The 20,321-nt window shown below is 49.7% G+C and overlaps 1 protein-coding gene across 1 annotated transcript; it reads right to left on the bottom strand.

Annotated features, from left to right (window-relative positions):
* Positions 1 to 547: 547 nt before the first annotated feature.
* BARD1 (BRCA1 associated RING domain 1) lies at positions 548 to 18,613 on the bottom strand. The gene is made up of 4 exons (XM_048486426.1): positions 18,485 to 18,613; positions 17,933 to 17,989; positions 15,017 to 15,162; positions 548 to 911 (listed from the first exon to the last, which is right to left on the bottom strand). The coding sequence occupies exons 1-4, from the start codon at positions 18,556 to 18,558 to the stop codon at positions 613 to 615; spliced, it is 576 nt and encodes a 191-aa protein (XP_048342383.1). The 5' UTR covers positions 18,559 to 18,613; the 3' UTR covers positions 548 to 612.
* Between the last annotated feature and the right edge of the window lie 1,708 nt (positions 18,614 to 20,321).

Below are 20,321 nucleotides of genomic sequence, written 5' to 3'. Positions count from 1 at the left end.
TGGCATGAGATATAATCCCTGCTCACCAACAGAAGCTGCTAGTCAGCCTTTCCACACTGAGTGCGTGTCCAGCCACACTGTCCCCTGTTGTGGGTGCCCCCGCCTTTCCTCCTTTCCTCACCACAGCCCTCGATCTCCACCGAGACGGGTCCTCCTCATCCATCCTTAGGCTGATCCCTCAGCTGCAGCCAGTGCTCCACGCACCACCCCCTCCCCCTGCTGCCTTCTGTGGGCACGATGACCCACACGGACTGGGAAGCTCTCTGAACTCAAGTTGCACAAAACCATCTGCACCCTACACACACGATGAATAAAAGTCTCCCCTCGATGATTTCTCTTGGCTGAGATTATCAGGGCATTCTTGGAGAAATGAAGATCTGCTGAGCCTCTTTTTGTAAAGGCACCTGGGGGGGGGGGGCATGGCTGGCATGTCTGAAAATGTTTCCTTCAGAGGACCTCAGTTCTGCTGAGTTGCTAGAAACTGATTTAGATGGAGGCAACCTTAGTCCGTCAATGGGGAGAGACGGATGACAAACGGACCCAAACGTTTTCATGCTCATGAGGATGTCCAGTGATATTCCTCTGCAATTTCTTTTATTAGTTGGGGTATGTTTAAGTTTGCCTCCTTAGCCTGCTCTTACGTTGCAGCTGGGATTCCTCAGCCGCTTTGGAAGGCTCTTGAGACGGAGAAGGGATGTCACAAGCAGCGGCGGCGGCGGCGGCAGCGGCGGAGGAGGGGTGAGGGGGCTGGCTCTCTTGGTCGGCCACAGCTGGTTCTGGCTTCTCCAGTCTCCTTGTCAGATGCTGAAATCTCATCTTTCCACTGTGAGGACTGAACCACATTTTTATCTGTCTGTTCTTTCCTCTGTTGGCGACAGCCTTCCAGGGTGAAGATGCCTCAGACCCAGAACCTAGCAAGGAAACCGGAGGAAGGAAAAAAAACATCAAATCTATACATTTGGTAAAGACTAGTTTGCAAACCTTGGGCTAGTCACAGTTCTTCTGAGCTCTCTCAGCCCTACCTACCTCACAGGGTGTTTGTTGCGAGGAGGGAAGGAAAAGGAGATTATAAGCACCTTTGAGTCTCCTTACAGGAGAGAAGGGGGGGATATAAATCCAAACTCTTCTTCTTCTACAAGCGTTGAGTCCCAACAAGGCAATCCAGTCAACACAAATCCAGACGTCCAGCCTGAGGTCAGCACAAAGAAACTCGCACTGCTCAGGTGGCAAGAGAACAGCCCCGTTGGTTCCATGCAGCCCTGCTTCCCAGCCTCTTTTCCCAGGGCACCGTCCCAGCAGCGAAAGGTAGCCGGCACCTGGGAGCTGCAGCTGCTCCTGCAATACTCCTTTTTGCTGTTGCAGCTAGGCCACGGCAAGGCTGCCCAGCGAACGCTCTGCCTTCAGCCCTGCAGGTTTATTTTTTTATTTTTATTTATTTTATATTTTTCTTTACATCCGCTCTTCCCAGCAGGGCTCAGGGTGGCAACAGCATAAAAACCAATACAATAATAAATGCCAATGATTCAATAACTAAAACAGCAAACCAACAATAGATGGTGAAAAATCCCCCCCCCCTTACTGCACCCAAGGGAGGCCAATGATGGTGATGGTCAGGCTGGCTGGGTAGGTGGAAACGGCTGGTGGAAAAGCTCCATCTTACAGGCCCTCTGGAATACCTGCAGGGCCCTGATCTCACTGGGGAGTTTATTCCACCAGGTAGGGGCCAGGGCTGAAAAGGCCTTGGTCCTTGTAGAAGCCAGCCAGACCTCCATCAGGCCAGGGATCTCCAGTAAGTTTCCCTCCAATGGAGGAACCTAGTGGGGCAATATGGGGCAACCTAGTGGGGCAACTAGGAGGAACCTAGTGGGGCAATATGGGGAGAGGCGGTCCCGCAAATATGCAGGTTCAAGACTGCTCATCAAGAGAAGACTACACAGCCTTCTCTTGCCCCACTTATAGGGCTCAGGTGATGCAGGGGGAGAGCAAGCCAAAGTCCCTGCAGCTGGCCTGTCCCTGAAAGGCTGAGGGGCTTCCAAGCTGATCCCTGGCTGTGGCTCAGAGTCTGATCTCACCGTCTCCGTGCTGGTTTCCGGTTGTGGCCCTGGGTCTGATCTCCTCCTGTGGGCCCACTGCTGCCAGCTGGGGGTGAAGAATCACGCCACCATCTGGCCGTTCATCCAAAAAGTCCTCTGTGCCCGTGGGCTCAGCTGGGCCAGGACAAACGTATACCTTGTTGTAGTGTTGTGAGAATGTATTGACTGAGGTGAGTCATGCTAAAACTGTCTTACTGGGAAAGGGGTTTAAAAAAGGGGTTTTCCAAGTCATTCCGAAACAGTTCTTAGTATCACCTTTTGTCTGAGATTTCTCAACAGGTCAATGGTTCAAGATGTCTGGCCAAGTTGATATTGCTTTTGCCGGCTCCTTGTAAATAGGTTCCTTGTTCTGCTCCCCCCACCCCCAATTCACTGTTTGAGCCACAGGATCCCCAACGCAGTGTCCCTGGGGCCACAGGGCCCACAATCTTTCCTGGGACTCTCCAAGTGTTTTTACAAAGTGGAGCTTTTGCCCAGCAAGGCTTCTCTTTGGCCACTGGAGATTTGATAGACAGGGCAGATTTTTAAAAAGCTGATTTGACAGCAGCTGCCTCCACTGCACAAGGATCTCCACTGCATGATAGAAAATAAGTTTCAGTGGCCATTTTGTGGCTGTGCTCAATAGACCATGATGGTCTATGGCCAAGGGGCTACAGGCTCAAAAAGGTTAGGGACCCATGGTTTAAACATGTGGTAGTTCTCCAACCATTCAGGCGTCAGGTAGCTCAACCCTATTCCATCTGATTGGTGTCCTTCTTCCAAACAGTGACCATCTCCCCCTCCCCAGGCCTGACTGTGGCAAAGCAAAGTCACCCTCTGGCCTGCCTTGCTGCCCCATAAGATGCTCTGGAGGAAATACTTCAGTGTGCTGGAAATACTCTGAATGCGCTTTCAGAAATGCCTCTTCGGAGCCTCTCTCAGCCCCACCCACCTCACAGGGTGTTTGTTGGGGGGGGGGGAAGGAGATTGTCAGCCTCTTTGAGTCTTCTTACAGAAGAGAAAGGGGGGGGGGTATAAATCCAAACTCTTCTTCTTCTTTTTCAGAGCAGCAAAGGCTCAAACTCATGTCACAACCCACTGACCCTGTCAAATGGGTCTTTCCAGTCGGTTCAGCCTAAGATACCAAGGAATTTTTTTGCCCTGACTTGTGCTACAAAACACTGAAACTCCAAAGAAGAACTATTGAATTAAGCGAGCAACTTCTTCCACCATGAGATTAATCAGCAATGCTGCTGAGTCCTAGAAGGGCCAGTTTCCAGGTGGAAAGGCCAGCCAGTGCTTGAAGCAAACAGACAAGTCCAGATGGCTCAAGAGATCCAACAGCTGGATTGAGCGCCTGTGCTCAGCAGTCAAAGACAGACACTCGTCTCGTTGGCTAAAGCTCCGGAAAGTCTTTCCAGCTCCAAACAGGGGCGAAGTTCAGAGGCAGCAAGAAGATCGCTGGGCCCAGGGCCTCATCCCTAGCTGGGGCCCCACCCCTCCCCAGCCCCAGCCCCAGCCCCAGCCCCAGCCCCAGCCCCAGCCCCAGCAGAAGCAGCATGCCAGAAGCAGGCAAGGGCCTCTCTGCTTGCCCCCTCAGTGGCCTGCCTCAGGCCCACTTTCCAGCTCTGCCCCGGAAGAGAGATCTCGTCCTCTGGACACTGAGCCCTTCCCTCAAGGTTGGGCCCTGCGGGGAGGGCATATCTCCAGCCTGCTGGCCAGGCACGCTCCTGCTCCTGGGAAGGACTGGCTCCCCAGCACTAGACAGCCCCACACTTGAAATCTGGCTGTCCCACATGATGGCAGAGCACTTATGCTGTCTTCAGTGGAGACATCATAGCCCACCTTATTCAGACAGGCTCTGCCAACAGAAGGTTGACTATCCAACAGGGTATCGGAACACCCTCTTATTCATGGATTGCCTCAATTAAACTAAACTACCTTTTACTGTATTAAATTATAGCCCCCTATCCCAAGGATTGTGTTGACCAAGCATCTCTCCACTTGGAAGGAAGGAAGGAAGGAAGGAAGGAAGGAAGGAAGGAAGGAAGGAAGGAAGGAAGGAAGGAAGGAAGGAAGGAAGGAAGGAAGGAAGGAAGGAAGGAAGGAAGGAAGGAAGGAAGGAAGGAAGGAAGGAAGGAAGGAAGGAAGGAAGGAAGGAAGGAGGGAGGGAGGGAGGGAGGGAGGGAGGGAGGGAGGGAGGGAGGGAGGGAGGGAGGGAGGCTCCTCATTTCTTGCTCAAGGGCACTTGGAAGGAGGAAAGCCCCCACGTCTTGCCAGCTGCCTTCCTCCCAGGGGGCCACTATCCATGGGCCTGACTCAGCCCTCCCTGCTCTCTGTAGTGAGCTGATGCAGGCGGGCATGATGGACAACCTGCTTACGGCTTCCAGAGGCTGGGCAGCAGCTATGCTGCTCAAGGGCTCCCCCAAAGGACAGTGCTAGACGGGGATGGTCTGCATCAGCAAGACACACTTGATGTTGTTTACAAACACAAACTTTACATTCAGGTTCCCCACAATTATAATGGGCTACAATTTAAAGTCTGGGGCACAGGAGTAGCAACGCTGATCCTCCCCTTGTCGGGCGGGAGCATCACGGGCGGGAGTACCAGGAGGGGTAGCCTGATGGACAATTACTTTTACTTTTACTTGCCAACCAAGGAGAAGCGCCTGGGCCGGGTGGCTTTATCTCGGTCTCCTGACTGCGCGCTTGTTTTGCATTCCTTTCCTTTGTGCTTTCCGTAGTATGGGATAGAGCCTGGGTAAAGGGAGGGGGGAGAAGGACGAGGGGGGCATATTGGGGGTGCTTGGTTATACAGTTAGGATTGGCTTTTTCCCTCTAGCCAGCTGATGTCTGCCAATAAAGACTTCTAAACCATCAAGTTGCAGAGACTGATCTGAGTTACAGATCTGGGGCTTGACACCCCTCCGGTCACTCTTAGCCGTGTAGTCCAAAGGCCACCACGGGGCACTCAGGTTAGGAGCAAGAACCCAACTGAAAGGAGAATAGCCCATTCCCTACGGTGCTTTCAATTACACCAATTCAATGCACTAGAGCCAACAGAGTTATTTACAGCCACAGGACTGGCTTCGGCCTGGCAGGCTCACAAAATGGGGAAGACTAAGTGGGGAAAGGGAACGAACACACTGAGGTTCCACTGAGCTTATTTTACTTGCTTGAAGCTGCCTTCAACTGTGTCAGGCAACGAACTGGTCCATCAGTCACGCTGGCAGCCAACCTCCAGGGTCTGAAGCAGATGAAGGTCTGGAACATCACCAGGAGATGCTGCGGATTGGACGTGGGACTTTCTGCCGGCAAAGCAGTGGATCTTCCATGGAGCTACAGCCCCTGCCCAGAATTTGCCCATGCACTAAGGACTCCCCTTTTCCAGGAGGTCTCGGTATTTTATTGCACGTTACCAGCAATACCCCCCCACACTTTCTCTCCTATAATGAAATTCAAAGGGGCTGACAATCTCCTTTCCCTTCCCCCCTCACAACAAACACCCTGCGAGGTGGGTGAGGCTGAGAGAGCCCCAAAGAACTGTGACTCGCCCAAGGTCACCCAGCTGGCGTGTGTTGGAATGCACAAGCTAATCTAGTTCACCAGGTTAAGCCTTCATGGCTCAAGTGGCAGAGCGGGGAATCAAACCCAGTTCCCCAGATTAGACTGCACCTGCTCTTAACCACTACACCACACTGGTTCATGCTATGAACTTGCCTTTGAGCAGCAAGGAACCCTCTGCCTAAATGAAAGTCTACTGACTTTCAACCAAAGAGACTGAACTTCCTTGTGTGAACCTTTAATGGAAATCCTTGAGTTTAAACATTCACAGCAGACAACTTTCAGATCTCTGTAGATTTGCAGCCCCAAAATTTCCCTGCGCTCTAACAAACTATAGATGGAAAAGCAGCAATTAGAAAATGTGTTCTGACTATCAATCTGTATCAAAGGAATATAATGATGCCCGTTGTGTGCTTCTGAAATTATTCTCTATTTTGGGTTTTCAGAACAGAAGTCGAGAAATCTCTTTTATGCACTAGTCCCTTATTAAAAATCAAAGGGAAGGGCCTCGATACCATCTGGACAACATTAATGCTTTCACCAAAGAGTGGTTGGTTTATGTGTTAAACATTCAGCACTTGGGGAATAAAAATTAGGAGAAATGTCTGGTTATCCAACCACTCATTCTGAGTCATTGTGAGAGGGGTCCCAGTGCTGCGCAGTTTGCAGTAGAAAGTGCTTGAAACGATCACCGCTCCATCACAAAGCGAACGGGAGACCCTCTTGATGGTCTGTCCTGCTGCCCACCTGGAACGGCAGGTGCTGAAAAGAGCCCACCCAACCCCTGCAGCTTTTTAAATACAAGAAAAGGAGGAGGCAGCGCCACATTACACAAAGAACAAGGCAGGATTATCTGTGAATAGTTGTCAGGAAAGTCGATGGCAGACAACTGCTTTCTCTTTGAAGTATAGTGAACCAAGAAGGGGGAAATCAACTAAAATAGCTGAGAGCTCTTTTGGGGTGGGGGGGGGGGAGGGAGAACATCACTATAAATCACAGTTCTTTATTTTTTTTGCAAGCCACATGCCATGTTCCTCAATTTGACAAATTCTTCTTGAGTGCTATCTTAATAACAATAATTATACACTTTAGTGCATGTGCAGGTAATAAGGTGTGCGTGGAAACAATGTGGTCAAAGGCAATGCAAAGGAAAGCCTTCTAGTTCTCTCGAAAGAGGGGGGGGGGCATTTTCAAAGCAAGTCAGGATGCCACACAGTGTTAACCGCAAATGGCTGGAGCAGGGATGGTCCGTGGGCCTCAGACAGGGAGGTGCCAGGTGGACAAGGACTCGTGCATTGTCTTCATACCCAATGATTTTGCCCTCTCATAAACAAAATGGAGACGGGGTTAAAAGGTTTGCAAGGTCAAGAGTTTTGAAAGATCTGGCCCTTTGGTTGAGTTTCCAGTTAGGGAAGAATCTTAGACAGCCTCTATACCCGTGGTGGCGAACCTTTGGCACTCCAGATGTTATGGACTACGATTCCCATCAGCCCCTGCCAGCATGGTCAATTGGCCATGCTGGCAGGGGCTGATGGGAATTGTAGTCCATAACATCTGGAGTCGCAAATGATTCGCTCCTCACCTATCTCTGGCTGCTTGAGAGCACTGAAAAGCAGCTGCTTACATGTCATCATCTATACTCCAAAAGCCAGTTCAGTTCTCTCCTGACAAAGATCAATCAATGGGGGGGGAGGGGGCACACACACTCATCTTCCCGCAGATGCTGAAGCTGCTGTCCTACGGTCCTGCAGGACTACACCAGAACGGCCCCTCAAGCAGCCTCCAAAGAGGCGTTTTCTAGATACAGTAAATGACAAGGTGAACAAAAAACCAAAATTTTGACAAAAGCACCAGGACCCAATGCTACCCTTTGACAGGAAAATAGTTGTTTCTCCCACATTAGCTGAATATGCACATGCAAATTGAAAAGAAACCTCCCACCTCTGAGGTTTATGCCCAATGTTTGTCTGCTTCTGCCTGAGTGCTACTCCTGAGGAGTCCTCCCAAGGATGAAGGGGGTGGCAAACAGATTACTGGAGTCAGTGGGCCTTTCCCCACTTTAAAAAAGATGGAGATACCCACCGGGTTTGTTTGGCTCTTCTGGGACATTTTGAAGTAGGGGTCCCTTGCCCCTGCAGCTTCTGCCCCTCAAAGCGTTACTCAGGCAGCAGCCTGCAGGAATCCCCACTTTGAAGCGCTGTGAGTACTTGCTAGCGTTTAGAGCTCAGGGGGCTATCCCTGATTGGCTGCTTTCACTGCTGGAGCCAGATGGGGGGGGGCGGGACTATGGGGGGGGGAAGGGGCGCTTCATCGTATGCGAGCAAGAAAATGCACTTTTGGCTGGCAGCTAAGTGTTGCGGGTACCACTATGCCCCAGTGGGAGAAGGCATGCGTTGCCACGCCCTTGAGAAAAGCTTACTTGCAGTAAAGGGGCTCGAGGGAGCAGGGCTCAGCTCTTCAGCCACAGGTCGGTCGCGACTCTGCTGGGCTATGCCAGTAATACAGACTGACTAGGGGGCTCCACATGTTAATAGGGTTCAATGTGTATCTGCTGCCCTCCCGAAGAATCAGAGGCATAAAAGCTCTACCACCAGGTTCCCTGGGCAAAACCCCTGATCTTCCCCGGCTGGGGTGAGAACTCCTTCCCCTGCAGCCTGGCTCCTTGGGACCAGTAGCTGGAAAGACTTGAGGAGTCGATGCATCTTTGATCCCCGTTTGTTTTGCAGCTTCTCCTTCTGGCAACACACGCACACACAGCCTCCCTCAAATCCCACGTCGTTCTGCTTCCCACCCGACTGCTCGTTGGCTAATTTGGAAGCTGAGCCTCCGCTTGAGATGATTGAAAGAGGGCGGGTTGTAGCCCGACGCCTCTTAAGCCCACTGAAGTCTCCTTAGGCAGCAGCAAGACTGGGGGGGGGGGGGGGCAGATGCCTAGAAACCTCCTCACCGCATTACATAGCAGACAAAAGGGGAGCCAAAGATTTTTTTAAAAAAACAACGAAAAAAGCGAATCTCTGTATAGTTTCAAAGTGACAAGCAGAGCGAGCGAGTTTCCAGACAAAAAGGGGAAGCGAATGCTTGCGTCGCGCGTGAAGCACGCCGTGTGTGTGTCCCTAGTGGGCCTGGCAGGATCCATTGACTCTCTGCTGTAGCTGCGAAAATCAAGCCGGAGTCACCACCGGGCTTTCCTGCTGCCACCCGCTCCCAGCCGGATTTTTTCCAAAAGCTTCTGTTCCAAACAGGAACAGAAATGACCCTTGTGAGGGGTAGCAAGTGACAGAATCCGGTAGCAATAGCGTTCTGGCTGCTGCTGTAGTGGGGTAATGGCTGGACCCAGCTACTTGCTGCCGTGAAATTGGCCAGCGCAACAAAAGGTGAGTGGGGAAAGGCCCACTGAGGTAGGGTGGGCTTCTTTAAATGAATACATAGAAATAAAAGTATACACGAGTAGGCAGTCTACCAGCTGACTTCCATGGTTGGGATACTGTCGGAAGAGGTATAGGATCTATATCAGAGGTCTGCAACCTGCGGCTCTTCAGATGTTCATGGACTACAAATCCCATCAGCCCCTGCCAGCATGGCCAATTGGTGTGTCCCTACACAAATCTGCTCCTGTGTGAAGTGAATGGAATGTTATCATGCATTAACATACCTTACAAGAGGTACGCGGTATGTAAAATTCTTTTTTATATACCTTGTAGATATAGTCATGAAATTAATACTTTATTTAAGAAACGGATGTGGGGTTTCTCTCTGGCTCAGACTGCTTTAAAGAGGATGCAATTCCTCTGTAGGAGGATTTGGTTTTCCTGACCTTCATTCACATCATCAAACATCGTATCGATTAACCACGTCACTTACGGGGATTGCTCCTCTCAACTGGAATATCCATCCTGAACTATTTTAGAGGCTTCTTGTCTGGTGCCCCGCATTAAAAACGGAACGCACCAGGGACCATTTGTGCTAGAACAGACCCTGTTCCTTCTGCAGTCACAGAATTACGGCACAGCAGGCCACAACAGTGTCCCTTTGACACCCACATGCTTCCAAGTTGCCCTGGGTCCTGCAACCGGTCACTGAACTGATTCAGAAAGCAAAACCTACCGTATTTTTCTGTAAATATCTGATGTCATTTAATAAATCTGATATGCAAAGTCTTAGAAACAAACGGAATAAGGAGCTGGATTGCCTTATTTTGCCAAAGCAATGGGATGCTGCCCTAAACTTTTCAATTGTGGTTTATGTGGATCTCAAGCTATTGTTAAGCAAAAAACTAAGACATCTTGGATGCTACAGAGCCTTGTTAGTAAAGGACCAAGTAAAGCGTTTAATTGCTGGCATTGTAACTTACAGGATGCATTCCATAAACATACACTTTGCTATTTGGTCTACTGGGGAAGAACTAATTACTCACATCAATTTTGTATTGATCTGGAGGATGCTTATATATTTTAAGCTATATCTGCCTGTGTCCTAGACACTAAGTAAACCAAAATATACACTCTGCACCCTTATTGTTGCTAAAAGATGGACAGTACTAAAGTGGAGAGAGGCAGGCCCCACCTCCTGTGACCCAATGGATTGAGAGTCTTACAGCCTTAGCAAGACTTGAACATACAGCATGTAGCTGACAGCATCATACCCACATATTTTTAGATATCTGGAATCCTGTTATAGATGCTTATGGGCATGATCAAGGGGGTCTGGAGTCACTCTGCTTAGGATTCCATGGTCAGAAGAAGAAGAGTTTGGATTTATACCCCATCTTTCTCTCCTGTAAGGAGACTCAAGGTGGCTTACAAGCTCCTTTCCCTTCCTCTCCCCACAACAGACACCTTGTGGGGTAGGTGGGGCTGAAAGAGTTCCAATGAACTGTGACTAGCCCAAGGTCACCCAGCAGGAACACAGGAGTGCAGAAACACATCTGGTATTCCCTGATCCCCAGACTCTTTGGGATCTGTTAAGCCAGCTGTACACACTGGCACTCTACTCGGCATGCACAGAACTGCAGTCTGCAGCTTTTCACTGACCAGGTTTATTACCATTACAAATTGAAACAACTTAAATATGAAAGCAAGAGAAAAACCAAACTGGGGAATAGGATGTTGGGTTAGGAGAGAGTGGGTACAGACAGAAGTGGCGACTTTTATAAGGGAAAGAGAGCGTAATATTTTTCTTGTAATGTTTCTCACAGGCACCACCTTGCTTCTACTGTGTTCTCTTTCTTCTTCTCAGTCTACTTTCTGCACTGTGTTATGCCATCTCTCCGGCACCATTTTCTAACTCTGTATTCCAAACACTATTGTACTGTTTATTGGATATGTTATGACAGTCCCTGTGTTTTATAATTCCTTCAGCCCCTTGGGGATTGGGCGGTCTATAAATTTAAATAATAAATAAATAAATAAATTCAATTTAAGGCTCAGTGAGAACCTGGAAGACTATAATCCAAGTAAATAATCAGTTGTGTGATGATCTCCTAAAGTTAGTTTTATAACAGTTGCCTTCCAATATGCCTAGCAGTTATCTTAAAAAAGGAACATTCAGAGTCAAAGGTAACATGCCTTGTTTCAGCTCAGCATATAGATTTGAATTCTGTCAATTAAGACAGTAAAAAATCTGAAATTAAACAACACTTGACTAACGGAGAATCCAATGAAGCAGAATCTGAACATGCAACTAATAGTGGAAGAGAAAAATTACCTAGATTCACTCTCATGTTTCATCTAGTATTGTGCTTTCAAAAAAAAGTCCACTTCAAAGCAATAATGTTGATCCACACATACAAATGTCAGTATTTTAAAATATGTATCACAACCATCTTCTGATGCATGCAACTCTGGGGAAAAAACATTCATGTCCCATCGAAAAAGGTGGGAGATTCTGGGAACGTTAGACTGGGACTAGGGCTGTGCTGTCAGATGTTATTGAGCTCCCCCCCCCCCCCACAAGCTCAATATTTCAGGTATCATATCTCCTTAGTAATATCCAATATTGTTGCTGCATTCCTAGCACAATTTCCAAGTACAAAATTATCCCCTATAATATAATAGAACTGGGGATCATGTCATGGAGGCAGAAGCAGCTAGAGAGTAGAAAGTACGGCTCTTCCCACAATAGGAATTGAGCGCAGCAGGGATAGGAGGAACTTGCTTGAGCTGGGTCTGAGACTTGCTGGAACTGGGAAAAGGTAGGATCTGCCTGTCATCAGGCAAACAAGGCGGAGTAAAAGATGTGAGGGTTTTTCTCTTTTTAATGAAGACTACCATGACTACCCACATGCCAGAGGTCTGAAATTGGGGACATGTGGAGTCACATGGGGACATGTGGGACATGTGGAGTCACATGTCCCCAGGCGCACGCCAGCTGTCATGTGGGGGGCGGAGAATCACCCCCTACACCCCTCCCCTCAGGGCAGCCCCGCCAGGCTGCTCCTTCGGCTAGCAGAGCCTCCACCAGCTGAAGAAGCAGCCTGGCTGGGCCGCCGCAGGCCACCCCTCGGCCTCTCCCGGCTGCTCCTTCAGCCGGTGGGGCCGACCTGAGGGGCAGCCCGCAGCAGGCTCCTGCCAGCTAAGGTAAGTGGGGAGCAAGAGGGGTCTGGAGTCTCCGTTTCAGCCCTGGCCACCTAGAGAGATGACCTTTCTGGAAATTTTGAACCATGTGGGGGTGTCATGAACCAGCCCCTGGGTGCTTACCAGGACACAGAGGACTCTGAGGCAGAACCTGGTAACACAATGCAGCCAGAGTTGGTTGCTCCTGTGGTAAACCAGGCAGCAGAGCCAACTCCCAGCCCCTGACTGCCTGTTGATGTGCAGATGGAGGAGCCTGAAAATCCTCCTAGGGAACCCAGTAAAGTTCAAGTTCAAAGACCTTTATTAGGCATTAAAACATAGCAGAGCTAAGTAATCCAAATACAGTTTTACAAGATAAAACAGGTACTCCTGTTTCAAAATGCATACGTCAGAGCGAAAGAGGAGACCAGGAAATTATTTCGTAATAGTGAGCAAGAATTTGGCCACTATGTCCAGTTGCTTGGGATTCTCTGTATTCAGAAGATAGTTCAATTTAAGATTAAAAAGGCTTGGATGGACCAGTAAGGGATCCCCTAAAAACAGGTTTGGTCTAAAATCGTTAAATTTTGGACAAACTAATAAAATATTAACTCCAATGACTTCTCAGAGATTTGACAATTATTCACAGGTGCAGCTTTTTTTGCTGTGAAGGTGCAAGTGAATCTCTCAGAAAAGGTTAGTGGAAATGTCATGTTGTGGTTCTGCAGCTCTGGTCAATAGCCACCTCAGCTTAGGGTCAGGACAAGATGTTTAAATATGCAGCTGTCTTGCATTTCCCGGGCATGATGTTGAAATGGAGGGGAGAGAACGAAACCTTGCTTTACTAACTAGATGTTGGTGTTCCTGCTCGAATAACCCGTGCCTTGATACTAGCGTTGTATCTACGCTAGGAGAAAGCATAAAGAGCTGGTCCCAAAAGAGAAGCCAGAGGAGGAAATCTTTGATTTGATAGCAGGCCACTGGGTAGAAGATTGAAGTTCGTGGAGGGTGCAATAAATGAGACTGTTAGGGTTGTTAAGGAAACATAACCGAATCCAAAATTTAAAGGTGGCCCACCATGCTTTTGTTTCCAAGAGGTGTAATCCTGCCTCGAGGCAGAGGGCGGCGTAGGGTACGCAATGGGGGACCCCAAAAAGCTTATATAAAAATTTAGATTGTATTCGCTCCAAGGATATATGCCAGGCTTCGATCCATAGGGAAACCCCATAGAGAAGTTGTTGGGACACCTTGGCATTAAATACCCTTAGAGCAGCCGGGAACCCAGTAATGAGTCAGCTGTGCACAGGAGGCAGAAGCAGAGGCAGCAGAAGCAAAGGAGGAGTGCTTGTATTGCAGCAAGATATGGGAAGATGGAAATGTCTGCATCTGATGAGGATTAACTCCTTGCAGAGTCCCAACCCCTTGCACAAGGCTCTCTCTATAAGCCTTGCTGTGAGCTTGCTCCTGCCTGGGTGCAACAAGTGTGTTTCCTGTTGCCTCTGTCTGCCTGGTCTACTGCTGGTTCCCAACCTGTTTACCTGATCTCCTTTGCCATGACCTGTAAAAATGACCCCTGACTACGCTCTTGTCTACACAGGGGGAAAGAGGAATAATCTCCCTTGTAAGGGAATTTGGGGGGAAACTGAAATATATGCAATTCTTACTTCTCTATCAAACAAACTTCTACCAATTAAACATAAACTGCATATACCAGTACATGAAAGTATATTAATGTTTATATTTCTGTAATTTTCCTTAGTCTTCCATAACAGAAATTGTAACTATACCCAACACTTGGGGGAGGAGGGGAGTTGCAAATGGCTGTACCCTGCACTAGCACAGCATGCAGACCTTAATATGAGAGACAGAACAAGGTTTCAGGAAGAAAACCATTTCCATGGTAAACAAAAATGTTATTTGCACAGGAACACTCTGGAAAAGTCACCATGGCTAGGACTGCCTGCACAGGTGGCTATTAAGTTGAACTAGATAACCCTGGAAAAACTGGACACTTTAACAATTATTAAACACATTTACATTTAAACACACATTCATTTTCCCATTTTCCCCAGGCCTTCACTTCTCTGGTGCACACGGAGCCTTAACCAAGTTTAAGAATTGAGAGAACACTTTTTAATCTGGGCATACACACAGCTAAAAATATCCATACATTTTCATCCAAATTCAATTTAAAAAGACAAAAATGCCAAGTGCAGTGCCAACCAAAAGGAGGAGCACTCTCAGGCCGTTTCCGCACGAATGCGGAAGCGGCGGAGGTCAGCGATACCTCGGCCGCCCGACCCTGGCCGGCAGCTAGGGATGGTCCCAGAAAGAGCCGGGGAGGCAGTGCCCACCTGCTCTCTGGCCCTCCCGCGCGTCGCGAGGGCCTGGGAACTCGCCTCCCCTGCCCTGCGCGCCTGCTTCCGAATTGCATGAGCAGGGGGGCATGTCCCCAGACTGATGACAGCCGGAGGGCCAGAGAGCAGGTAAGGGAAGCGGGGGGGGGGGGGGGGGCTTCCAGCCAGCATTTCCCCAACAAGGCAGGGCGTCACCAGCGGTGGGAATAAAGGCGGTATGGGGACGGGCGGGCGGCGCAAGGGCGGCGCGGCTGCGATTCTTGATGCGCCTTCGCTATGCAGTGAAAGCTGACCTGGGGACGGCGTTTTTGCAGGTCCCAGGCTATACATGTTAATTCCCGCTCGTCTTGAAACGGCCTGATAGAAGTGATGTTGGAAATAAGCCACTTGTAACTCATCTTAAGTTTCCGGACCTTGCAGGGAATCCCCGTCAGGGTTCTTACCTTTATAAGCAGCCCACTATTTATCTTACCTGAGTGGTCCCCGCCCTGCAACCTCTGCAGTCTTCTATACAGCCTGGCGATGTTGTCCAGCTGCCTGTTCACCTTCACATCTTGCACCCGGCTTGGGATGTGACACACCGGGCAAGCTGTGCCAACACAGTCAACCACACAAGACCTGGAAGTGAAGGAAAAGCCCACGTCTTGTCAAAAGGACCCGTTGCCACAGAAGACTTGACACAAATATGGGAAATCTAAAGCAAAGGCGGCACAAGGCTACAGCGTGCGAGCCACAGGCACTGGCCTAACCCTTTAGCCAGATTGAAAGATCACAAGGAATTACGGAATCAGTTTCAGCTTCTGTCCCACCATCTGACAAGGGACTGACAGCAACCCTCCATCCACATAAGACTCAGACAAGGGGGAGGGGCAAACCAAAGTGTGAATCCCTAGGACAATTGTGTCTTTCCTTAGCCATGGTTAATTAGTGCACACGCACCGAGCAAATGTCTCGCACATCTTAAAACTAGGGGGCCAGAAAAGCATTCAGTGGGGGGAGGGGACAGTGTGGTGCAAAAGGCCACTTAAGCTTTCACTCATTAATGCTGGTGTTGTTTAGCCACTGAGATCATGGAATCACAGAGTTGGAATCCATGAAGTCCAACCCCTGCTATGTGGGAACGCACAATCAAAGCAGTTCTGACAGATGGCCATCCAGCCTCTGTTTAAAAACCTCCACAGAAGCAGACTCCACCACACTCTGAGGCAGCGGATTCCACTGTCCAACAGCCCTGACCGTCAGAAAGTTCTTCCTAATGTTTAGGTGGAATCTCCTTTCCTTCACCTTGAGTCCATTACTCCTGGTCCTAGTCTCTGAGGCAGCCGAAAACAAGCTTGCTCCTTCTTCAACATGACATCCCTTCAAATATCTAAGCATGGCTATCATGTCACCCCTTAACCTTCTCTTCTCCAGACTAAACATCCCTAGCTCACTAAGCCGCTCCTCAGAGCATGGAATCTAGACCTTTGACCATTTTGGTTGCCCTCCTCTGGACCCATTCCAGCTTGTCAATATCCTTCTTGAATTGCAGTGCCCAGAACTGCACACAATATTCCAAGTGAGGTCTTTAGAATCTTTAGAATCTTTAGAATCTTTATTGGCCAAGTGTGATTGGACACACAAAGAATTTGTCTCCGGTGCATATGCTCTCAGTGTACATAAAAGAAAATACATTTGTCAATGAAATCGCGGCGTATAGCAACCTTAATGATTGGTCATATAGGAAATTCTAGTAAGCAATCAGGAAACAATCAAGAGTAATGAAACATAAAATGTCAAAATCATAAAATAAAAATGAGAGGAAATGTCAGCACTTTGAGCTATAGTAGTCCATACAGTCATATAAGTGGGAGGAGATGGGTAATAGGAATGATGAAAAAAGTAGTGCAGTAATTATATAATAAGTATATAATAAATAGTTTAACATTATCGAGGGAATTATTTGTTTAACAGAGTGATGGCATTTGGGAAAAAACTGTTCTTATGTCTAGTTGTCTTGGTGTGCAGTGCTCTGTAGCGACGTTTAGAGGGTAAGAGTTGAAACAGTTTATGTCCAGGATGCGAGGGGTCAGTAAATATTTTCACAGCCCTTTTTTTGACCCGTGCAGTATACAGGTCCTCAATGGAAGGCAGGTTAGCAGCAATTGTTTTTTCTGCAGTTCTGATTATTCTCTGAAGTCTGTGTCTAAGCCAGGGGTAGGGAACCTTTAACACTCAAAGAGCCATTTGGACCCGTTTTCCACGGGAAAAGAAAACACTTGGAGCCACAAATAATTTTTGACATTTAAAAAAAAGATAATACTATATATATCTATAGTTCAATATTTTATAGTTCAATATTTTATGTATTTTAGATAAATTATAAATACGATGTTTTAAACTTTTATTGTTGATGGAAACCGCCCTGAGCCTTCAGGAAGGGCAGTATATAAATATAACAAATAAATAAATATATAGGGGTTTTTTTACCTTTTACTCCGCTCATTCTGAGAACTGCATGGATGAAGCCGGTGGCTCGGCCTCGCCAGCTGCCAGGAAAGCGCCCACCCCGCTGCAACGGGGCGGGCGGGAGGGGAAGCCCGCGGCGCAGCCCAGCCAACCGTGGGCAGTTGGTGTGCCCGCCCTGCTGCCTGCAGGGTTGGCAAGGATGGGGCCGGCGGCTCAGCTCATGGAGCCACAGTGCAAGGGCAGAAGAGCCGCATGCGGCTCTCGAGCCGCAGGTTCCCTACCCCTGGTCTAAGCAATGCAGAATAGAAAGGTACAATTACATCCCTCGATCAAGTTGTTGATAAAAATACTGAATAGCATCGGGCCCAGGTCAGAACTCTGTGGCACCCCACTAGTCACTTCTTTCCAGGATGAAGATGAGCCATTAATGAACACCTTTTGGATTTGATCAGTCAACCAGTTAGAAATCCATCTAACCATAGTTTTGTCTAGCACATACTTTAGTGGCTTGCTTGCTATACTGTCATGGTGGACCTTGCCAAAGGCCTTACTAAAATCAAGGTATGCTACACTGGAACATGTAGATCTCAGAATACATTTGCATGAGAGCTCAGGGTCACTGTTTTTTTGTAAAGCCAGAGGTGGTGCTTATATCTCTTCAGAGATTTTTATTTATTTATATATATATATAGAGAGAGAGAGTGCATGTAGGTAGGTAGGTAGATCCTGCCTCTACCTGCCTACCTACCTACCTACCTGCCTGCCTGCCTGCCTACCTACCTACCTGCACAAAATAGAGGCAGGAGTTCTATATCAATCTCAAGGAAGCCCCGGGATGCTCCAAAATACAAAATATTCATATATATGAAATATATATATATACATATATATATATGTGGAGTGGGCGACACTTCTGCAGGCGGGCGGAGCAGCAACTTACAGGCAGAAGACGTGCTCGCAGTTCCCCAGGTTCACAGGCTTCTTCAAGAGGTTGTGGCTGTGCAGGAAAGAAGGTGACCCGTGAAGCCCCCAAACACATCTGGAGGAAACTGGCAGCAGCAGCAGCAGCAGAGGAAGAAGAGGGGGTGGGCCTCCTTTTCTGAACTGCGGGGAGTCTCAAAGGGGCTTCCAAGCTCCCGGCCCCTCCCCTCGCGAAAGCAGACTCCCCGCCCGGTGGGGGGGGGGCTGGGAGAGCGAGGGGGGCTGGCCCGGGCCCCTCCAGCTGGCCTCATGGGAGGAGGGAGCGGATAACCCAGCCGAGTCCTGCAAAAATACCCCCCCCAAAAACCCGCCCCCCCCCCCACTTCAGCTCCCTGCTGGGCCCGCCTCTGTTGCCCGGCAGGGGGCAGGTGAGAAGAGCCCCCCCCCCCGCAGAGAGCTGGGGGCAGATCTTCCGGGGGGGGGGTAGCCCCAAAAGGAGGCGGGGGGGCGCCTGGCCCCAAAGCGCTTCCGGCGGGCTCCCCACCCCCCACCCCCCGCGTGGCGCACTCACCACCGCGAGCATCCCAAAGCCCCGCCCAGGCGACCCAGCGCCGCCTCCAGCGGAGACCCCCCGCGCCCCGCCATCCGCACGGCCGCACTTCCGGCTCCCGGGGCCGGGCCAATCGCCCCGCCCCCTCCCTTCGTCCGGGGCTGCCGGCCAGGCTCCGCCTTCCGAGGGCGGGGCGCGGGAGCAGCCGCCCAATCGCCGCCTCGCACAGCCCCCCCCCCCCCGCAGGCGTCCCCGGCCGATCCCTGGGGGGGGAGGAGGAGGAGGAGGGGGCGTCTCCCAGCCCAAGCGGGAGGTCGGGGGTGGGGCTTCGCCGGGCGACCCCCTCCGCTCCCCAGCCTCCCCCAGGCGACGGGTGGGGTGGGGAGTTCATGCAGGGGAGGAGACCCCTGGGATTATAGGGGGCCTAGAGGCCATCTAGTCGGTCCCGCCCCTGCTCAAGGCGGCAGATTCAGCCTGGAAGGGCCTCCCTGCTGCGGGCAGAGAAGTTCCGTCCCTCAGCCTCCCCCGCGGGGTTTGGTCTCCAGGCCCGGATCCCCCACCGCTCAGGCTGCGGTCTGTGGCCCAAAATGCAAGAACCACCCCCCTCCCCGGCAAAGGCCCCCCTCCTGATGGTTCAGTTGGCCTTGATAAAAGGCCCTAAGGACAGGTGTGGCGTGGCTGGGTGTCCGGGTTTTGATTGAAATGGTTTCTCCACCCCCAGCCCAAATAGCTGTTTTTAATTGGGGGGGGGGGGGGGGTTCTGAGCTGTATGGCCATGTTTCAGTAGCACTTTCTCCTGACGTTTCACCTGTATCTGTGGCTGGCATCTTCAGAGGATCTTGAAGAAGCCAGCCACGGATGCAGGCGAAATGTCAGGAGAAAATGCTACTGGAAATACATCCCAGAGAACTCACAACACCCTATTGATTCCGGCCATGAAAGTCTTCGACAATAAACTAAGGCTAGTATCTAGTCTAAGACAACATCTCCTCACTCCCCCTACACCTAATACTACCTACAGGCTACTAGCAGTATGACAATTCACTAAAATACTAACACTGCCTAAGATACAACCCAAGTGCTAAATATCATAACAGGAGCAAAAATGACAACACAACCAAACTAAGATTCTATACTAACCTCCCATTACATCACTTCAGCACACTAACTAAAAATAATGTCCACAAACTCTGAAGATGATTGTCTTCGGGTTCATTCGAGGTCTGCCACCATTGCCGTCGCTATGCTTCTCCTGGGCACACCCAGCCTCAGCTGTCGAGAGGAAGTTCCTTGCACGCTGTATGGGGACCCCTGTCACAGGTCCCCACCATCAGCTGGGAGTCTCCGGCATCGAAGGGAAAATGCCCCGCCTTCGCACTCTCACTGTTGGTGGTAAGGCACCTTGACTTCCCAGCGGGGTGAAATCGCCACAGGTGTTCTCAGGCTGAGCAATGCCTTCAAGGAAAATCCTGGAGCAAATCTTAACACCAAAGGCACAGAGAGAGCATCTTTACAAGCCAGGTTCCCACAGTACCGCCTTCTCCTGGTCCGCCCTGCAGCAAGGAGCTAAAGTCTTGGCAGGGTCTTGACAACCACGTAGACAAATAATAGTCTGCATCTTTTTGTTTGCACAGATTCTTAACATTACAGGTAGGAAAAAAGTCAAGTGCAAAACTGTGAGAGAAGCATATCGCTGGGTGCTGTTGTCAGGACCATGCCTGTCAGTGCCTAGATGTCTTGCTGTGTGGGAATTGCAAATGTTTTCCTGTCAATGCTTTCCTGTTTCCCTCTTCCCTTCCTGGCAACCTCCTGGCGCCAGCTCATCTGCAAGAAGGTGTGAAAGGTTCTTTGAAGCTCT

This window comes from Sphaerodactylus townsendi, linkage group LG02 (genome assembly GCF_021028975.2).
Source record: "Sphaerodactylus townsendi isolate TG3544 linkage group LG02, MPM_Stown_v2.3, whole genome shotgun sequence".
NCBI lineage: Eukaryota > Metazoa > Chordata > Lepidosauria > Squamata > Sphaerodactylidae > Sphaerodactylus > Sphaerodactylus townsendi.
Note: the sequence above shows the minus strand (reverse complement) of the source record. Positions and strands in the feature narration are given on the sequence as shown.

Coding starts and splice junctions, on each gene's coding strand:
- BARD1 (XM_048486426.1), bottom strand. CDS start 18,558: ATGGCGGGGCGCGGGGGGTCTCCGCTGGAGGCGGCGCTGGGTCGCCTG. Junction 17,990..18,484: donor GCTTTGGGATGCTCGCGGTG/GTGAGTGCGCCA, acceptor TTTCCTGCACAG/CCACAACCTCTTGAAGAAGC. Junction 912..15,016: donor GCAGGGCGGGGACCACTCAG/GTAAGATAAATA, acceptor TTTCCTTGCTAG/GTTCTGGGTCTGAGGCATCT.